At 42.2% G+C, this 17,432-nt stretch overlaps 1 protein-coding gene across 1 annotated transcript in view; it reads right to left on the reverse strand.

The window, feature by feature from the left end:
• The window catches only part of LOC138644533 (prolyl endopeptidase FAP-like), a 164,566-nt gene that overhangs the window by 89,033 nt on the left and 58,101 nt on the right, over nucleotides 1-17,432 (reverse strand). Inside the window, exons 3-5 of the mRNA XM_069733051.1 lie at nucleotides 15,083-15,181; nucleotides 2,881-2,975; nucleotides 1,865-1,939 (exon numbers count right to left, since the gene is read on the reverse strand). Coding sequence (XP_069589152.1) covers nucleotides 1,865-1,939; nucleotides 2,881-2,975; nucleotides 15,083-15,181 — 269 coding nt within the window. The remainder of the gene's footprint in view (nucleotides 1-1,864; nucleotides 1,940-2,880; nucleotides 2,976-15,082; nucleotides 15,182-17,432) is intronic.

Consider the following 17,432-nt stretch of genomic DNA (forward strand, 5'->3'; position numbering starts at 1 on the left):
CTTCCAAAAATACCAATACCTGGTTTAAAAACAACAGTATCATTGTGCTTGATTGGCCAGCAAACTCGCCTGACCTTAAAGGGAACCTGTCACCCCGAAAATCGCGGGTGAGGTAAGCCCACCTGCATCAGGGGCTTATCTACAGCATTCTGTAATGCTGTAGATAAGCCCCCGATGTTACCTGAAAGAGGAGAAAAAGACGTTAGATTATACTCACCCAGGGGCGGTCCCGCTGCTGGTCCGGTCGGATGGGCGTCTCTGGTCCGCTGCGGCGCTTCCTATCTTCATTCCAAGACGTCCTCTTCTGATCTTCAGCCAAGGCTCCGGCGCAGGCGCACTTCGTCTGCCCTGTTGAGGGCAGAGCAAAGTACTGCAGTGCGCAGGCGCCGGGCCTCTCTGACCTTTCCGGCGCCTGCGCACTGCAGTACTTTGTTCTGCCCTCAACAGGGCAGACAAAGTACGCCTGCGCCGGAGCCGTGGCTGAAGATCAGAAGAGGACGTCATGGAATGAAGATGGGAGGAGCCGCAGTGGACCAGAGATGCCCATCCGACCGGACCAGCAGCGGGACCGCCCCTGGGTGAGTATAATCTAACGTCTTTTTCTCCTCTTTCAGGTAACATCGGGGGCTTATCTACAGCATTACAGAATGCTGTAGATAAACCCCTGATGCCGGTGGGCTTACCTCACCCGCGATTTTCGGGGTGACAGGTTCCCTTTAACCCCATAGCAAATCTATGGCGTATTGTCAAGAGGAAGATGAGAGACACCAGACCCAACAATGCAGGTGAGTTGAAGTCTGCTATCAAAACAACCTAGGCTTCCATAACCCCTCAGCAGTGCCACGGGCTGATCACCTCCATGCCACGCCACATTGATGCAGTAGTTGATGCCAAAGGAGCCCCGACCAAGTATTGAGTGCATTTACTGAACATACATTTCAGTAGGCCAACAGTTCAGATTTTTAAATCATTTTTCAAGCTGGTGTTCTAAAGTATTCTAATTTACTGAGATATAAATAGCTATGGCGTGCAGTAAACCACGCCGTTTCTATACCCTCAGGGCTGACAAATCAAAAATACCTATGGAGGATACCCACTATATAAAACATAACTTTCAATATAATCAAGTTAAAATCTTGGATCCCAACAAAAACACATACATAAACCAAAAAAAGTGCTCAAGTGAACCAGTGCTCAAGATTAAAAATTGGATCAGTCTTACCAATCTAGACGGACGTATCAAGAAAATGCCTCCCAATTTAGAGTGGTGGTTCCAGAGTAAAGGGCAAATGGTGGGGGTAGGTACACTTCCACTATCTTCCCTGTAGCACCCTTGTAAAGCTCTTGTCCTGACAAGGACAGGCCCCGAGTGAGCCCTACTATGGACACCCACCATCCAATATGGATGGGAGAAGAGAGACATTTGGGTTTACATATTGGATGGTGGGTGTCCATAGTAGAGCTCACTCGGGGCCTTTCCATGTCAGTACAGTTTTCCTCAACTGTTTTTTTTACATAACTGATGATGACATTAGCAGGGGTATGCGAACACACCTTTCACTCAATAAAACACCTAAATTACAGCAAACCCTCTGATAGCTGGACCCTCAAGAAGACCGTAAAATCATAGAATGTGCAACTAGTGTGTAACTAGAGTTACAGATTTCAATCAAACCCTGAAGTCTGAATCAAATATTTGCCATCAATGGGGGAAAAAAACGTATTTATATGCACTTACTACAATAATAGCAATATTACCAGATATTTAAAAAAAAAGTACTTGGACATTTCTATACATGGATACTGAACAATATTCTCTATATCTGTAATCCTGAGTGACATTGAATTGCAATAATTAAATTACTTTTTTGTAGTTGCTTTCGAGGGCAGCAAATTTTCTATCTGGAGATATGAAATAATTTGTAGCATTCACATCGTCCTGTAAAAAGATGAAAATGACAAATAACTAATTTGTGGGTTTTTTGTCACAGATAGGTACCATTCATCTGTCTAATTATCATATGTCTATCATCTATGTATTTTTCTATCTATGCATCAATTTATATAGATATCTATTTATGTATCTATCTTTCTGGCTTGTACATAGAAATATAAAAACCGATAGATATGACAAAGATTAGAAAAAGAGCAGGTGCATCTCACAAAATTAGAATATCATCAAAAAGTTAATTGATTTCATTTCTTCATTAGAAAAAGTGAAACTCATATATTATATAGAGTCATTACAAACAGAGTGCTCTATTTCAAGTATTTCTGTTAATGTTGATGATTATGGCTTACAGCCAATGAAAACCCAAAAGTCATTATCTCAGTAAATTAGAATACTTTATGACACCAGCTTGAAAAAAATGATTTTAAAATCCGAAATGTTGTCCTACTGAAATGAATGTTCAGTAAATGCGCTCAATACTTGGTCGTGGCTCCTTTTGCATTAACTAGTACATCAATGCGGCATGGCATGGAGGTGATCAGCCTGTGGCACTGCTGAGGGGTTATGGAAGCCCAGGTTGCTTTGAGAGCAGCCTTCAGCTCGTCTGCATTGTTGGGTCTGGTGTCTCTCTTTGAGTTGGCTATAAGCCATAATCATCAACATTAACAGAAATAAATACTTGAAATAGAACACTCTGTTTGTAATGACTCTATATACTATGAGTGTCACTTTTTGTATTGAAGAACTGAAATACATTTTTGATGATATTCTAATTTTATGAGATGCACCTGTATCTAAATATGATATAGATATATAGATAGATAGATAGATAGATAGATAGATAGATAGATAGATAGATAGATAGATAGATAGATAGAAAATTGAAGTGAACAGTGATCTATTAATCCGTATATTGGCTTGGTACTTACAAATGTTGTATTCTTCAAAACTGTGGATGTCCTACCAGTGTCCATATTAAAAACTAGGACATTTCCATCTTCATTTCTGTGAATATATTCATTTTCTGTATAAAACACAAGGTCAATTTTATAATAAAAAACATAAACAAAATAAAGCTTTTACATTTTCTTCTATAGCCAATACAGGTGTACACACACAGCGATTACGTGCACAGGCATAAAACACATAGCATCGCTGTTTCTTACCTGATAATATGGTTTCATTTCCAAGTCCATATTATGGACATAAAGCCCAAACCTTCCGTATTTCTTTTGGACTATGTGGATTGTTGTGGTTTTAAAAGAAAGCAGTCATGTTTCTAAAAATACATTTTACACAGGATGATCGTCATAAGAGAATTATTCAAACGAACACTAAAACTCAGTAATTGTGCTGTGTTAACATGCCCAGCAATCAAACAATAAAATGCTAATTTTATCCAGGCATAAAACATATATATATATAGTATATAAATATATACATGGGCATAATGATCGTGGTCGCAGAGGTCGCGATCACGACAGGGCCCATGCGGGTGAGGGACCGACAGACACTAGGTCTGCGCACTGCAATACAAGTGGCCAGACGATCAGAGGCCAGCAGCTGACGTTGGCATGCACGTGACTGGGGGCACATGGCAGTCACATGATGCGCTCCCGTCACTTGCATGCTGAAGTCAACAGCTGGATTCAAAAGAGAACACCGGGCAGCGGGGGAGCAGAGGGGAGGTGAGTAGAATCATTGGGGCCAGGATGACGCTTTGAGCAGGGGGTTGGACCAGATGACCCAGGAGGTCCCTTCCAACTCTACCATTCAATGATTCTATGATATATACCAGCATGGAGGCCATAGGCATATACAGCTCCGGCAAAAATTAAGAGACCACCACATCAAAACCCTGTCATGGGCAGCCCAATCTTCAGACCTGAACCCCACTGAAAACCTCTGGAATGTAATCAAGAGGAAGATGGATAGTCACAAGCCATCAAGCAAAGAAGAACTGGTTACATTTTTGTGCCAGGAGCAGTGTGAAAGCCTGGTGGAAAGGATGCCAAGACGCATGAAAGATGTGAGTAAACATCATGGTTATTCCACAAAATATTGATTTCTGAACTTCTTGAGTTAAACATTAGTATTGTTGTTTCTAAATTATTATGAACTTATTTTGTTTGCATTATTTGAGGTCTGAAAGCACTGTTTTTTTTATTTTGACCATTTCTCCTTTTCGGAAAAAAAATACAAAATGTATTGCTTGGAAATTCGGAGACATGTTGTCAGAAGTTTATAGAATGAAAGAACAATTTACATTTTACTCAAAAATATACCTATAAAGAGAAAAATCAGACAAACTCAACATTTTGCAGTGGTCTCTTAATTTTTGCCAGAGCTGTATACCAGGATGGGGCCAGGATGAAGGACATATATACTAGTATAGACCCAGGATGGGGGACATATATACTAGGAAGGAGTCCAAGGTAAGGGACATCTATATATATAATTGTCTAATGTCCATTTCCGTCTGTTTGTCTGCAATGGAAATCCCACGTCGCTGATTGGTCACGCCCGGCCGGCCGCGACCAATCAGCGACAGGCTTTACTATTGATGTTGCCTATGCAGCATCAAAAGTAAAAAGATATGTTAAAAATAATTTAAAAAATTAAAAATCATGCTATTCTCACCTTCCGGCGGCCCCCAAAGCCTTCCCCATCCTCGTGATGCTCTCGGCAGCTCCGTTCCCAGTAATGCTTTGCGAAATGACCCCAGATGACGTAGGATCTCACGAGACTGCTACGTTATCACGGGTTATTGCCGCAAAGCATCACTGGGAACGGACCTGGCGAGAGCATCGCTAACTCCTGAGCTGGATCCGGGGGCCGCCGGAAGGTGAGTATATAACTATTTTTTGTTTTAATTAATTTTTAACAGGGATATGGTGCCCACACTGCTATATACTACGTGGGCTGTGCTATATACTACGTGGGCTGTGTTATATACTCTGTGGCTGTGCTATATACTATGTGGCTGCTATATACTATGTGGCTGTGCTATACACTATGTGGGCTGTGCCTGTGCTATATACTACGTGGCTGTGCTATGTACCACATAGCTGTGCTATATACTACGTGCAGTGTGCTATATACCATGTGGATTGTGCTGTATACTACATGGGCTGTGTAATATACTATGTGGCTGCTACATATTACGTGGCTGTGCTATACACTACGTGGGCTGTGCCTGTGCTATATACTATGTGGCTGTGCTATATACTATGTGGGCTGTGTTATATACTACGTGGACTGTACTATATACTATGTGGATTGTGCTATATACTACGTGCACTGTGCTATATACCAGGAGCGCTGTGTTATATACTATGTGGACTGTACTATATACTTCGTGGATTGTGCTATATACTATGTGGACTGTGCTATATACTACATGGCTCTGTTATATACTACGTGGACTGTACCTAATACTATGTGGATTGTGCTATATACTACATCGACTGTGCTATATACTATGTGGCTGTTATATACTACGTCGACTGTACTATATACTACATGGATTGTGTTATATACTACGTGGACTGTACTATATACTATGTGGGCTGTGTTACATACTACGTGGGCTGTGTTATATGCTATGTGGGCTGTGTTAGATAATACACGGCTGTGCTATATGCTATGTGGCTGTGCTATATGCTACGTGGGCTGTGTTATATGCTACGTGGCTGTGCTATATGCTACGTGGCTGTGCTATATGCTACGTGGCTGTGCTATATACTATGTGGCTGTGCTATATACTACGTGGCTGTGTTATATAATACGTGGCTGTTATATGCTACGTTTACTGAACAAGTTCTGTCATGCATATTCTAGAATACCCGATGCGTTAGAATCGAGCCACCATCTAGTTACTACATAATGGAGAAGGGGTGCAACCTGTTTGATCTTATAGGATTTAGAATGGGGAAGGGCCCATCCATCTGATCAACATGCTGAGGAGGGAATCAACCTTGTGCCGGGGTCTATCAGACTCTAGTTACGCCACTGTATATATAATGTGTACGCAGGAGAGGAAATTAATATTTGATTGAACCTTCATCATGATTATTATTACATGAAAATCAATGAATGCAGATCGACTTCTTATATCATCGCTTGGCGCCTATTTGGGTATATGTCAACTGCCCCTGTTACTTCGCCAATCATCTCTGACACTATGATGGATTGATCACTGTACAGTCAAAGTCTGAAATTAGGGAACCTCCTTGATCCTGCTAACCAGAGGGACTGTGGTAGCTCGAATTGAGTTTTGGTATTGTTTACATGCAGTTTATTTTTTTTTATTTTAGGTTTTTGCAGATAACTACTATAGAAATTTAAGTTTGCAAATTCTGATGCTGAAATGATTTCTGTAAAGTATCATTAATGATTTATTGTGATCTCATTGGTCCTGAATGTGAACTTTGTATGTATAGAGCAGAGGGATTAGGAGGAGGTGCTGCGTCCATTTACCTAGAGAATATAGACTATTACAAAATGTTTATCAAAATGTGGTGCTGAAGGAAGTCCCCATATTTAAAGAATTCAATTACTGATCACCAAATGCAATTTCAACATTTTCTTTAAAAACAAATATTTTTTTATGTAGCTCCTCACCTTGAAAAGTGCGCAGACACCATCTATGATAATTTACAGAATATTTTTTCCATGTAGCAGATGCATAAAGCTGGTCATACATATCATAGTTTTGGAAGAATCAGACTTCTATCTAATGTGTTAGGGGTCTCTTGACTCTCCTCCTACATCAGATGTTAGGAAAAGAAGGATAGAGCATGTTGTATTTTACCATACCATTTCCTTTATACCCAACTGGAGAAAACAGCCACCAGACACTTCACCTCTTTCTTTTTCTACATTGAAATAAACAGGTATATTTGGTCCGGCATGCATGTTTATAGTGATGGAGTAGTTCCATGGAGTATTTCCTAGCCCTGAGCTTAGACTGTCCTGAAGCATATTACTCTATGAAATGGGCGCTCATGTGTTTCATCGGGGAGAGAGGAGAAAGCCAATGCCAGAGACCTCTGGCAACAGTGTATAATTCCAAAAAGCAAAAGAATCTGGCCTTGGAATTCCAAAAAACGATCCTTTTCTCAGTGACATCCTCTGTTGAGAGAGAGTTCGGAGGCCCCCATGCACATCAGATGGTTTCACATTCCAGCCAAAACTGGCTTCTTCAGAGGTCTTTCATCACATGTACAGTGGGGCAAAAAAGTATTTAGTCAGTCAGCAATAGTGCAAGTTCCACCACTTAAAAAGATGAGAGGCGTCTGTAATTTACATCATAGGTAGACCTCAACTATGGGAGACAAACTGAGAAAAAAAATCCAGAAAATCAGATTGTCTGTTTTTTTTAACATTTTATTTGCATATTATGGTGGAAAATAAGTATTTGGTCAGAAACAAACAATCAAGATTTCTGGCTCTCACAGACCTGTAACTTCTTCTTTAAGAGTCTCCTCTTTCCTCCACTCATTACCTGTAGTAATGGCACCTGTTTAAACTTGTTATCAGTATAAAAAGACACCTGTGCACACCCTCAAACAGTCTGACTCCAAACTCCACTATGGTGAAGACCAAAGAGCTGTCAAAGGACACCAGAAACAAAATTGTAGCCCTGCACCAGGCTGGGAAGACTGAATCTGCAATAGCCAACCAGCTTGGAGTGAAGAAATCAACAGTGGGAGCAATAATTAGAAAATGGAAGACATACGAAGACATACAAAACCACTGATAATCTCCCTCGATCTGGGGCTCCACGCAAAATCCCACCCCGTGGGGTCAGAATGATCACAAGAACGGTGAGCAAAAATCCCAGAACCACGCGGGGGGACCTAGTGAATGAACTGCAGAGAGCTGGGACCAATGTAACAAGGCCTACCATAAGTAACACACTACGCCACCATGGACTCAGATCCTGCAGTGCCAGACGTGTCCCACTGCTTAAGCCAGTACATGTCCGGGCCCGTCTGAAGTTTGCTAGAGAGCATTTGGATGATCCAGAGGAGTTTTGGGAGAATGTCCTATGGTCTGATGAAACCAAACTGGAACTGTTTGGTAGAAACACAACTTGTCGTGTTTGGAGGAAAAAGAATACTGAGTTGCATCCATCAAACACCATACCTACTGTAAAGCATGGTGGTGGAAACATCATGCTTTGGGGCTGTTTCTCTGCAAAGGGGCCAGGATGACTGATCCGGGTACATGAAAGAATGAATGGGGCCATGTATCGTGAGATTTTGAGTGCAAACCTCCTTCCATCAGCAAGGGCATTGAAGATGAAACGTGGCTGGGTCTTTCAACATGACAATGATCCAAAGCATACCGCCAGGGCAACGAAGGATTGGCTTCGTAAGAAGCATTTCAAGGTCCTGGAGTGGCCTAGCCAGTCTCCAGATCTCAACCCTATAGAAAACCTTTGGAGGGAGTTGAAAGTCCGTGTTGCCAAGCGAAAAGCCAAAAACATCACTGCTCTAGAGGAGATCTGCATGGAGGAATGGGCCAACATACCAACAACAGTGTGTGGCAACCTTGTGAAGACTTACAGAAAACGTTTGACCTCTGTCATTGCCAACAAAGGATATATTACAAAGTATTGAGATGAAATTTTGTTTCTGACCAAATACTTATTTTCCACCATAATATGCAAATAAAATGTTAAAAAAACAGACAATGTGATTTTCTGGATTTTTTTTTCTCAGTTTGTCTCCCATAGTTGAGGTCTACCTATGATGTAAATTACAGACGCCTCTCATCTTTTTAAGTGGTGGAACTTGCACTATTGCTGACTGACTAAATACTTTTTTGCCCCACTGTATATGGGGGCATAACTGCTCAATTCACATGGGCTGCATTATTGTGATTGGTGACCCCACAATAAAAGTATCAAGAATTAAGGCAGCATGTCATTCAATAAAACTTATTTATTTATTCCATGTGCAAAGAAAGCTACATTTTGGCTCTAATACTGCGCCTTTCTCCGAATAGAGAAAAAGAAGAGATAGTAGATGAGTAGACAGACAGACAGAGAGACATACAGAAAGATAGAAGCTGGTCTGGCTTAGAGTCCAGCGTCTTAGGGTACCGTCACACATAACGATATCATTAACGATATCGTTGCTTTTTGTGACGTAGCAACGATATCGTTAACTAAATCGTTATGTGTGACAGCGACCAACGATCAGGCCCCTGCTGGGAGATCGTTGGTCACTGGGGAAAGGCCATCACTTTATTTTGTCGCTGGATCTCCCGCTGACATCGCTGAATCGGCGTTTGTGACGCCGATTCAGCGATGTCATCACTGGTAACCAGGGTAAACACCGGGTTACTAAGCGCAGGGCCGTGCTTAGTAACCCGATGTTTACCCTGGTTACCGTTGTAAATGTAAAAAAACAAACACTACATACTTACATTCCCGATGTCTGGTCACGTCCCTCGCCTTCAGCTTCCCGCACTGACTGGTGAGCGCCGGCCAGCCGTAAAGCAGAGCACAGCGGTGACGTCACCGCTGTACTTTACGGCCGGCCCTCAGTTAGTGCTGGCGAGGGACATGACCAGACACCTGGAATGTAAGTATGTAGTGTTTGTTTTTTTACATTTACAACGGTAACCAGGGTAAACATCGGGTTACTAAGCGCGGCCCTGCGCTTAGTAACCCAATGTTTACCCTGGTTACCCGGGGACTTCAAGATCGTTGGTCGCTGGAGAGCTGTCTGTGTGACAGCTCTCCAGCGACCAAACAGCGACACTGCAGCAATCAACATCGTTGTCGGTATCGCTGCAGAGTCGCTTAGTGTGACGGTACCTTAAGTCCACACTCCAGGACATCTGCAACCTCCATACACCCAGCAATGTGTGAGACAAACATCTTTTAATTTACCCAGTGAATCACACCCAGGGGTGGGGATATGGTGTGCAGCCATTCAGCGGCTCATAATCAACTTGTCATAGCCGATTAACCCCTTTTAGCCCTATATGCACTAAAGTATTACTTTCGGATTATCTCCCATCCACTATGTGTCTAACATCCACAGGATGCTCCTATATAGAACAGGATGCTGCACTTTGTGTTTCTCTTGAGAAAGAACGACTCCTAAATCAACTTCTGAGTAGTCCGTTTGGAGTACAAATTCCTTCTTTAAGTTGAGGACTAGCTGCTCACAGGCCATCTCCGCCTGCGACGTCCATTTGGCCATGACAGATTTTGTCCACTTAAGGAGGTCGGTCAGGGGTGCAGCCAACATGGCAAAGTTTGGAATGAATGAACTTCCTCTAGTACCTCTATAGTGTCCTGGAACCAACAATTGTTCCACTATCTCCTCCCTCAGCTTAGTAACCCAGTAAAATAAGTCCCCATTCAACATGAAATAGGGAAACCTGGTGTCAGCCCCCGAGTCTTGTTTATAATGGTTACCTTACAGAACGCTTATTTTAGAGTTAGGGCCCTATGTTGGGGGGAACCCAAAGTTTTCTCTGGTCACCCCTATCTCAGGAATGTTTGCCTCAGCGGATACAACCTCCTCGTCTTTCCTCATTAGACAGAAGTAAAACCCGTCAGACCCTGGAGTTGGTGAGACTTCTTTAGGGCCAACCCATTCCTCATCCAAGCAATTGAGGTCTCCGCCCCTGCATCACAAACAACACAGAGACCCAGCCTACAATAATTCAGTAAATCCTAAGCCTCCACCCTCTGATGGGATCCCCAGTATGGAGTGGGTTGTCTTCCCTAGGAATCGTTGACCCCCTGATACCTTTCAACCAGTCCGACCAAGTCATCGGCATTCCAGGTATCTCCCTGGGCCACCCAAGTCTGCATTGGTAAGCAGCTGGTCCAAACTGTTCACTCTTCCATGCGCACCGGGAGGAAGGTACCAAACCGAAACGTGCGTCGGGGTGGACAGGCGTCCCTTTAATACTCACCATTTGCATCAGGTAATGTGCACGTTACACTGCAGTTACACTGCAGTTGTTGTATACGGTATTTATATTGGACTGCATACTAGTAGTGTGTATACGTTTTCACTGCTCTATGTTTCAGTGGATGCCACCGCTACTGTATCTCATATTTTGCACTTTACAAACCACCTGTTTCTATTATCTTGATTTAGGGATGTACCCTACCTTGGGCTTGGCATGATGTTGGTGACATCCCTTGTCATCTTTTTAGCCCTGCTGTGCACTGTTGTTCTGTTTTTTTATTCTGTTTAATATAATAAAATTATTGTAATTTTGGATTTCATGACTGCTTGGTGCCTCCTTTGACTGTTCCCATTAAGTTTTGCAGTTATCCATATTTCCATGCATAGATGGTGGTGTGATAATTGGACATGTAGAAGTGTGTATAGATATACACATATGTTCTCGGATATCTCATGATTGTGTTGCTTGATCTCCACCATTGATAATGCTCATTGGAATTCTGTTATTTCTTCTATACTGCAAGCAGAGGTAACTTAGTCTTTGCAGCATCAGAGAAGCACAGAGCCATCTCCAGGCAACTTCAGAGCAACACTTGCAAACAGCATAACAAAGAGGTTACATGCACTGTTCTCCTTGCCTCAGAAACTGACCACTGCTGATAAACTCTAGTAGTGACTGGTATAACCTATGCAATGAGAAGTACACAATGGAATTAAAAATTCCTCCATTTTTGAGAATGGAGATTGTTTTTAATAAGATGTAAATTCAGTTGTAAATTTGCTTCTTTTTAAAAGCACTATGCAATTTTACCCATGTATGATGATAAGAAAACCATTTTAAAAGAAAGCCTCCACTAGCCTATATACACTGCTCAAAAAATAAAGGGAACACTAAAATCCCACATCCTAGATATCATTGAATGAAATATTCCAGTTGTAAATCTTTATCAATTGCATAGTTGAATGTGTTGAGAACAATAAAACCTAAAAATGATCAGCGAAAATCACAACAAATATCCCACGGAGGTCTGGAGATGGAATGATGCTCAAAATCAAAGTGGAAAATGAAGTTACAGGTGGATCCAACTTCAGTGGAAATGCCTCAAGACAAGGAAATGATGCTCAGTAGTGTGTGTGGCCTCCACGTGCCTGTATGATCTCCCTACAACGCCTGGGCATGCTCCTGACGAGGCGACGGATGGTCTCCTGAGGGATCTCCTCCCAGACCTGGACTAACACATTAGCCAACTCCTGGACAGTCTGTGGAGCAACGTGACATTGGTGGATGGTGCGATACATGATGTCCCAGATGTGTTCAATCGGATTCAGGTCTGGAGAACGGACGGGCCAGTCCATAGTTTCAATGCCTTCATCTTGCAGGAACTGTTGACACACTCCAGTCACATGAGGTCTGGCATTGTCCTGCATTAGATGGAACTCAGGGCCAACAGCACCAGCATATGGTCTCACAAGGGGTCTGAGGATCTCGTCTCGGTACCTAATGGCAGTCAGGCTACCTCTGGCGAGCACATGGAGGGATGTGCGGCCCTCCAAAGAAATGCCACCCCACACCATACTGACCCACTGCCAAACTGTTCATGCTGAAGGATGTTGCAGGCAGCCAATCACTCTCCACAGCGTCTCCAGACTTTGTCACGTATGTCACATGTGTTCATTGTGAACCTGCTTTCATCTGTGAAGAGCACAGGGTGCCAGTGATGAATATACCAATCCTGGTGTTCTGTGGCAAATGTCAAGCCTTCTGCACGGTGTTGGGCTGTGAGCACAACCCCCATCTGTGGACGTTGGGCACTCAGACCATCCTCATGGAGTCGGTTTCTAACCATTTGTGCAGACACATGCACATGTGTGGCCTGCTGGAGGTCATTTTGAAGGGCTCTGGCAGTGCTCCTCCTGTTCCTCCTTGCACAAAGGCTGCTGGGTTGTTGCCCTCCTATGGCCCCCTCCACGTCTCCTGGTGTACTGGCCTGTCTCCTCGTAGCGCCTCCAGCCTCTGGACACTACGCTGACAGACACAGCAAACCTTCTTGCCACAGCTCGCATTGATGTGCCATCCTGGATGAGCTGCACTAACTGAGCCACTTGTGTGGGTTGTAGAGTCCGTCTCATGCTATCAAACAGTGTTGCTTCCTAAGTGAACAGTTTCATTTCACAGAAGTTTGATTTACTTGCAGTTATATTCTGTTGTTTAAGTGTTCCCTTTATTTTTTTGAGCAGTGTATTTCATATTCCACTGTCTGGTTGGAATGAGACTGGTGCCAACCACCATAAGATGGCATTTCTACTGTATAGTCGGATACCATATTTTCAGGAATTCCACTAGAAGCTGCACCTGCTGCTTGTCCTTTGCATTGTCGTAAACTGGGTCCTGTAAAAATATCTATTCCATAAATAATGAATTTTAAGAGATTTGTTCTCATTAGGGTTGCTATTAACAGCATGATAAAAAATGATCTTTACTGGAGAAAATCCCAAAACGGAATGTCCAAAACGTGAGCAAGAGAGGGAACATTCCCAAACGGCTTCAATTATTATGTAAAGGTTTGGTCGCCATATCCAATATTTATCTTCAGCCTCAAGAACAGATGTAAAGTCTTAGTTTGGCTCCATGCCAGGTAAATTACCGCATGTGCTAACTGCACTAAAACATATGTATTTACTTAGGAAATGTCTATAATGTAGATTAATAACTGGAGAGATACTTCTGGAAGGGCATGTTCATCTATTTATTAGCACCTAGTTTATCAAACTGAACATCTGTTATTGTCAGAAATCTGCAAAAATAAATTTGAACATAATCCAGGATTATAAAAGATAACAGTTTACATTTTACTAAGATCTCAGTAATCTCTCCTGTTGTCTTCACTTATTTTATATGAGCCATAGATAGATAACAACATGTTGGAGACGGGGATATAGATAGATAGATAGATAGATAGATGATAGATAGATAGATAGATAGATAGATAGATAGATAGATAGATAGATAGATAGATAGATAGATAGATAGATAGATAGATGATAGATAGATATGAGATAGATAGATAATAGATAGATAGATGATAGATAGATAGATAGATAGATAGATAGATAGATAGATAGATAGATAGATGGGTGACATAACTAGAATCCTCTTGGCCCCAATGCTAAATTTGGACCTGGGCCCCCACCTACAGGAAGGTTGGTCAGATGACCCTTTCCATGAATAATGTCCCCGACTTTGGCATTTTCCCAGAATAATGTCCATCATCCTGGGCCCTTTACCAGAATAATATTCCCCATCATGGGCCCCTTCCAGGAATGGCCACCATCCTGGGCCACTATAATGTTCCCCATGACATAATAATGTCCCCGTCCTGGGCCCCATCCTGGTATAATTTCCCCCATTTTGGGCCATTTCCTGGTATAATTTTCCCCATCATGTACTAATGTCCAACGTCCTGGGCCCTTTATTTAACAATCTCCTTCATCCTGGGCCCCTTCCTATAATAATGTCCTCAATTCTGGGCAACTTCCAGTAATAATGTTCCATCCAGGCCCTTTCCAGTAAAAATGTCCCCCATCCTGTGCTCTTCCAGTAATAATGTCCCCTATCCTGGGCCACTTCCATTTTTCTCCAGCACATTTTAAAAAGAAACAAGTGTTTCTTCTTACCTTCCCCCGCTCCCAAAACGTGCAGCATCCTCCTCTACAGCCAGAGCAGAGGCCGGCAGCCGACTTCGGTGTTCCGGCACAGGTAGACATCTCTGTCATGGGAAGCAGACGTCGCAGTCGCATACTGTGATCATTACGCTCCTGGTGGGACCCAATTTGGGTCCATAGAGAACCCCCACTCTTCTTTATATAGTAGACCTCAGCTCATTGTCCGGGGGTTTGCACCCAATACTGCAATATTCCAAAACACCAAAGCAGCACCAATCTACCAATGTGGGTGCAAACCTCCGTATCCACTGAGAATTAAACCCCACAATATAAGCAGCAAAATGGAGGCAGAATATCCTTTAATAAAACGTAGAAACATATTTATTTCATGTGCAAGGTATGCAACGTTTCGGCTCTAACACTGACCCTTTCTCAGAATAGAGAACAAGAGGCGATAGTGGACAGACAGACACACAGACAGCAAATATAGACAATAGTCAACAATAGTAAAACTACTTCTTACCTGAAATCCATGTATGATAATATTGCTGGGTGTAAAATGTACTGTTGAACACATCTTCAAAGGTAAATGTGCGGAGGCCATCTTCTCTCTTTGCAGGGCCTAAGAATACGTTATGCATATTTTAGTCAAACTCATTACAGTCTTCATAAAGAAACGTTATTATTCACATTATTATTTCGATCACATATTTGTCCGCTGTTCGGAACGCCAAAGATGCTCCCGTACCACCTGTGAGTCAATGTCCGACCCTCTAATGTGTAACTGTCTCCTAGGCCTTAAGTACATAGTTCCAATTACAATTATGGACAAACAGTTCCACAATATCTTTTACTCTTTCTTTTTTAACTGGAAAAAAAGTCACTATCACATAAAGTATACTATATTTAGTGTATGATTCCATAATGGTTGGTGAGAAAGAGTTAAAAGAAGCATTGTGGTGAGGGGATACCCTTTCAGTGAAGCATTGCCCTGTAAACTCCCTAATAGCAAGTTTCTGTAACAAGATTCTGTGTGTCATGCAATATACAGTGGGGGAAATAAGTATTTGATCCCTTCCTGATTTTGTAAGTTTGCCCACTGACATAGACATGAACAGTGTATAATTGTAAAGGTAGGTTCATTTTAACATTGAGAGATAAAATATCAGAAATAAAATCAGAAAATCACATTGTATAAATTATATAAATTTATTTGCATTTTGCAGTGAGAAATAAGTATTTGATCCCTCTGGCAAGCAAGACTTAATACTGGGTGGAAAAACCCTTGTTGGCAAACACAGCAGTCAGACTTTTTTTGGAGTTACTGATGAGGTCGATTGACAGTCAATTTCTATTTCTTCCATTTTCTTACTATTGCGCCAACAGTTGTCTCCTTCTCACCCAGCGTCTTATGGTTTTGTAGCCCATTCCAGCTTTGTGCAGGTCTATGATCTTGTCCCTGACATCCTTATAAAGCTATTTGCTCTTGCCCATGTTGTAGAGGTTAGAGTCTGACTGATTAATTGAGTCTGTGGACAGGAGTCTTTTATAAAGGTGACTATGTAAGACAGCTGTCTTTAATGCAGAAAATGAGTTGATTAAGAGCGTCTAACTGGTCTGTAGGAGACAGAACTCTTAATGGTTGGTAGGGGATCAAATACTTATTTCACACTAAAAAATGCAAATAAATGTACAGTACAGACCAAAGGTTTTGGACACACCTTCTCATTTAAAGAATTTTCTGTATTTTCATGACTATGAAAATTGTACATTCACGCTGAAGGCATCAAAACTATGAATAAGCATGTGGAATTATATACTTAACAAAAAAAGTGTGAAACAACTGAAAATATGTCTTATATTCTAGGGTCTTCAAAGTAGCCACCTTTTGCTTTGATGACTGCTTTGCACACTCTTGGCATTCTCTTGATGACCTTCAAGACGTAGTCACCGGGAATGGTTTTCACTTCACAGGTGTGCCCTGTCAGGTTTAATAAGTGGGATTTCTTGCTTATAAATGGGGTTGGGACCATCAGTTGGGTTGTGCAGAAGTCTGGTGAATACACAGCTGATAGTCCTACTGAATAGACTGTTAGAATTTGTATTATGACAAGAAAAAAGCAGCTAAGTAAAGAAAAACAAGAGGCTATCATTACTTTAAGAAATGAAGGTCAGTCAGTCCGAAAAATTGGGAAAACTTTGAAGGTGTCCCCAAGTGCAGTGGCAAAAACCATCAAGCGCTACAAAGAAACTGGCTCACATGAGGACCGCCCCAGGAAAGGAAGACCAAGAGTCACCTCTGCTTCTGAGGATAAAGTTTATCCGAGTCACCAGCCTCAGAAATCGCAGGTTAACAGCAGCTCAGATTAGAGACTAGGTCAATGCCACACAGAGCTCTAGCAGCAGACACATCTCTACAACAACTGCTAAGAGGAGACTTTGTGCCGCAGGCCTTCATGGTAACATAGCTGCTAGGAAACCACTGCTAAGGACAGGCAGCAAGCAGAAGAGACTTGTTTGGGCTAAAGAACACAAGGAATGGACATTAGACCAGTGGAAATCTGTGCTTTGGTCTGAAGAGTCCAAATTTGAGATCTTTGGCTCCAACCACCGTGTCTTTGTGCGACACAGAAAAGGTGAACGGATGGACTCTACATGCCTGGTTCCCACCGTGAAGCATGGAGGAGGAGGTGTGATGGTGTGGGGGGGCTTTGCTGGTGACACTGTTGGGGATTTATTCAAAATTGAAGGCATACTGAACCAGCATGGCTACCACAGCATCTTGCAGCGGCATGCTATTCCATCCGGTTTGCGTTTAGTTGGACCATCATTTATTTTTCAACAGGACAATGACCCCAAACACACCTCCAGGC

Source organism: Ranitomeya imitator, chromosome 7 (assembly GCF_032444005.1).
Source record: "Ranitomeya imitator isolate aRanImi1 chromosome 7, aRanImi1.pri, whole genome shotgun sequence".
Classification (NCBI taxonomy): domain Eukaryota; kingdom Metazoa; phylum Chordata; class Amphibia; order Anura; family Dendrobatidae; genus Ranitomeya; species Ranitomeya imitator.